Genomic DNA, 4,144 nt, shown 5'->3' with positions numbered 1-4,144 from the left:
CCTCCATTCTCTTCTTGGGATCTTGAGCATGCACACACATGCTCCTGGCGTGAGTTTTAAGTCACCAGGTCCAGGACTCAAGCCACGGTCGTCTACATGGGTGTCCAGAGACATAACTATTACGCCATCTGCTGGTCCCCTCATTTCCCTCTTTTACGGCCAATGACAACTATCGTGTTCCTTTATGATTCTATGAACTAGTTTGTTGGGGCTCTTTTTGATTTGTTTTTATATTTGCCATAGGGCAAGGGCACTCACCAGAGAAAGAGAAAGGGAAAGTAAGAAATCACCCACTGCAGGGAACGGCTACACCACAATCCCTCCTCTTCCATTCTCCTCTCAAGATTTTGGGCAAGTGTACACGCACGCCCAGAGTGATGTTTAAGCCACCAGGTCTGGGACGCAAACTATGGTTGGTCATGTGGGAATCCAGGGCCACCTGCAGTGGCAAGTGGTTGATCTGGGACTCAAACCATGTCGATCAGATGGGAGTCCACCGTGCCACCTGCTGGGCCTGAACTAGACTACTTTAGATACCTCATTTAAGCAGAATTGTACAGTGCTTCTATTTTTTAAATTAGTCTGTTTCACTTCATGTAATGTCCTCAGGTTCAGTTAAAAAGCATATAAACACAGGACCAGCAGGTGGTATGGTAGTTACTTCCCTGGGCTCCCACATGGCCGACAGGTTCGAGGCTTGGACCTGGAGGCTTGCCTTCTCACATTCTCTCTCTTTCTCTCACTATGTCCTTCTCTAGTCAAATTTGAATACACAAGTAAGTAAGTTAAAAAATAAATAAAAATAAAGTTCAATAGAATAATTGTTTTTTTTAATCCTTAAATAGGATTCAAAGCCAAAGGCTTTTAAATAACTAAGATCATGCTCTTTATTTTTTTTGGAGAGGTGTTTTTGCTATAGGGCATGTGCACTCGCCAGACAGACAGAGAGAGACAGAGAGATTTAAAGAGAGAAATCAGCCCCCAGGGGGGATGGCCATGCCGCAATCCCTTTTCCTCCATTCTCCTTTCGGGATCTTGAGCACACACGCACATGTGCCCGGCATGAGTTTAAGCCACCGGATCTGGGACTCAAACCACGGTCGACTACGTGGGAGTCCAGCGACATAGCCATTACGCTAACTGCTGGTCCCAAGACCATGCTCTTTTAACACAGTAATACTCACACTTGGATGACATCGTCCCCAGGGAATAGTTCACAAGACCTGGACAGTTTATTGGAGAAGGGTTGGCTTTGGTGTGTGGGCAAAGATGCTTCTCAACATCCTGCAATGCACAGAACAATGGTCCCATGAAGAATGACTGGAACCTCATTGTCAATAGTGCCAAGGTTCGAAACCCCTGTTTTAAACTAAATCTTCTCTGTGAATGATTGACAAGAGACCAGGAAATTTTCCATGAGGACATGGGAACATGAAATCAAGTTTGGGGAGAAAAACAGGAAACCTGTAGAGCAAAAAATGTCCAATGCTGGCATTCCAGCAACAGCCAAGACAGGGCAATCCTTCCTGGTGGGGTCTAGATGAGGCCGGGCCCAGGGTAGGACAGTCTGGGGAGGTTTTGTCTCACTTCCCCGTGGATCTGGAGCACTGTGTGTAGTCGTTACCATAACCAGACTGACAGTAGTAGTCGGCCTCGTCTTCAGGCTGCACGTCAGAGATGGTCAGGTAAGCTGAGTTGGAGGAGCCATCTATGGAGCCAGAGAACCGATTAGGAACCCCCGACGGTCTTTGGTTATCCCTGTAGATCAACAGTGTGGGGGCACTGCCCAGGCGCTGCTGGTACCAGTACACATAATTGTCCCCAATGTTGCCACTGCTGCGGGTGCAGGAGATGGTGACCTTCTGCCCAGGAGACCCTGACACAGAGGAGGGCTGAGTGAACGTGACGTCAGCCCAAGATCCTGCAAGGAAAGACAAAGACAGAGATCGGTGAGGACTGAGCAGACCTGCTTCCCAGGGCAACAAGAGTGGTCCTTAACCCAGTGACATCTAGGTATCCTCCCAGAATCCCCTGCAGCGAGCCACCTGTGCAGTGGATGAGGACAGTGAGGAGGAGCAGAGGCCAGGCCATGATGGGGGTGTCCCAGGCTCCTCTTTGTCAGCCCGACAGTCAATAATGGGGCCACCAAGCTTCCTTATCTGTCATCCTGCTGCTAAGGCTGTGAGGTCTCCATGCAAATCTCTCCCTTCTTAGGGGCTGCAAAGGCCTCTCCTTCAGCTCTGGGCTCCACCCAAAAAAATGATAAACGGAGTGAGTGCTATTTTCCACCCTGTGTGTGCACAAGAACACCTGCTTGAATAGAGAAAACAACAGGGTGGGGGGTGCGGTGTGGGTGCGGGAGGGGCCCAAAGCAGGGGATTAGCACCACAGCCCCCTCTGGTGGATACAGGAGACTCATCACTCCTTGGCCAGTACTGGAGCTCAGAATCACTGCTCTCCTCACCCTCTGACCATTCCAGCCCTGGGCCTGGGTGCGTCTACACAAAACCCTGTGCTCATTTTACATTCAACCTTCCTATCTATCTGGACAGGCCAAGGGCCACCACTCTGGTCGAGCCACCTTTTGTTGTATTGGCAATAATGACTATCACAAGAGAGTGGGCTCTGTCTAGAAGGAGGTGGCAGTGAGGCTTCCGCCTTCTCCAGAGTGACCACCTGTGAGCCCTTCACTGATGGGGCCCCAGACACTCCAGCAGGAAGAGGAAGGAGCCCTGAGATAGGAGACCAAATGTCACCATTAGAATGCACCATAGGACCAGAGACTAGCAGTTAGCATAACGTCTATGTCACTGGACTCCCATGTAGTCAAAGGCAGTTCGAGTCCTGGACCCAGTGACTTAAACTCATGTCAGGCGCGTATGCGTGTGTGCCTAAGATCCTGAGAGGAGAATGGAGGAGAAGGGATTGCGGCGTGGCCATCCCCCCTGGGGGTTGATTTCTCGCTTTCTGTCTCTCTGTCTCTCTCTGTCTTTCTGGCGAGCACACGCGCCCTGTAGCTAAAACCTCTCCCAAAAAAAAAAGAATGCACCACAGGACCATAAAGACCCTGACATGACAGGAAGGGGTGAGCCTGGGTGTGGATCAGAGGACAACTGAAACAGAGCCCGTAGTCAGTCAATTCCAAGGAGGTTCGAAATAGATATTAGAATGAAAATTCTACAGAGCCAGAAGAATTGGAAGAGTTTGGGACAATTTGCCTCGGTGAAAAATTGGGTTTTCTAGGTAGAGCAGAGACATGCGTAAGCTAAATCTAGATTTTTCATCTTTCATTGGGCCAGTCTTACTTTTATTTTTATAATACATTTGTTTTAAGCAAAATGTGAGCCTCTTTATTAAAGGCGTTACGTGATTAGGGCCAGTGATTCTGAAGTAGAATAAGAATAAATGGTGTTTGGAGAGTAGGTGACCGACACGAAACCCTGGTGCACCATCTTTACCGTTTTTAACATACCATTCAGTAGTGTTTACGGTAGTCACCTTGTTGTGCAACACATCTCTAAGATGTTTTTATCTTGCAGAATGAAACTATACCCATGAAACATCTCACCCTTCCCCTTTTACAGCCATCGACAGCCATCATTTTATTTTAAGATTTTAGGAACTCGACTACTTCTTGGTTTGTTTTGGTTTTGATTTTTGCCATAGGGCAAATACACTCACTGGAGAAAGAGAGAGGGAAAGTGAGAAACCACCCCACAAGGGAGAATGGCCACGCCGCAATCCCTCCTCCTCCATTCTCCTCTTGGGATTTTGGACAAGTGTGCACACATGCCCGGAGTGATTTTCAAGCCACTGGGTCTGGTCTGTGACTTGAACCATGGCTGGTCATGTGGGAGTCCACCGTGCCACCTGCTGGCCCTGAATTAGACCACTTTACATACCTCCTATAAGTGGAATCATACAGTGTTTATATATTTAAAAATCATTTATTGGTTTATTTTGTCTCTACTAAACACATTGGTCATTCAGCATGTAAATCTCTCTGACTTCATTAGAAGCCATTTTAACACTTTTTCTCCTTCTTGCCATAAAAATACAGTAAGTAATTTGCTTAAAAGGAAAATACTGTGAGCAAGTATTCTGGTTTCCTCTCACTCAGCTAGCTAAGTTTCTCAGTGATAAC

At 47.6% G+C, this 4,144-nt stretch overlaps 1 gene segment (V, D, J or C); it reads right to left on the bottom strand.

Annotated features, from left to right (window-relative positions):
* Window positions 1-1,475: 1,475 nt before the first annotated feature.
* On the bottom strand, window positions 1,476-2,203 carry LOC102496270 (immunoglobulin lambda variable 6-57-like). The segment is given in 2 exon segments: window positions 1,476-1,921; window positions 2,046-2,203. Coding segments are annotated over 2 exon segments (384 nt in total).
* Between the last annotated feature and the right edge of the window lie 1,941 nt (window positions 2,204-4,144).

Source organism: Tupaia chinensis, unplaced genomic scaffold, assembly GCF_000334495.1.
Source record: "Tupaia chinensis unplaced genomic scaffold, TupChi_1.0 Scaffold000323_1, whole genome shotgun sequence".
In the NCBI taxonomy this organism is placed as follows: domain Eukaryota; kingdom Metazoa; phylum Chordata; class Mammalia; order Scandentia; family Tupaiidae; genus Tupaia; species Tupaia belangeri.
This window is presented reverse-complemented; position numbering and strand designations above follow the sequence as displayed.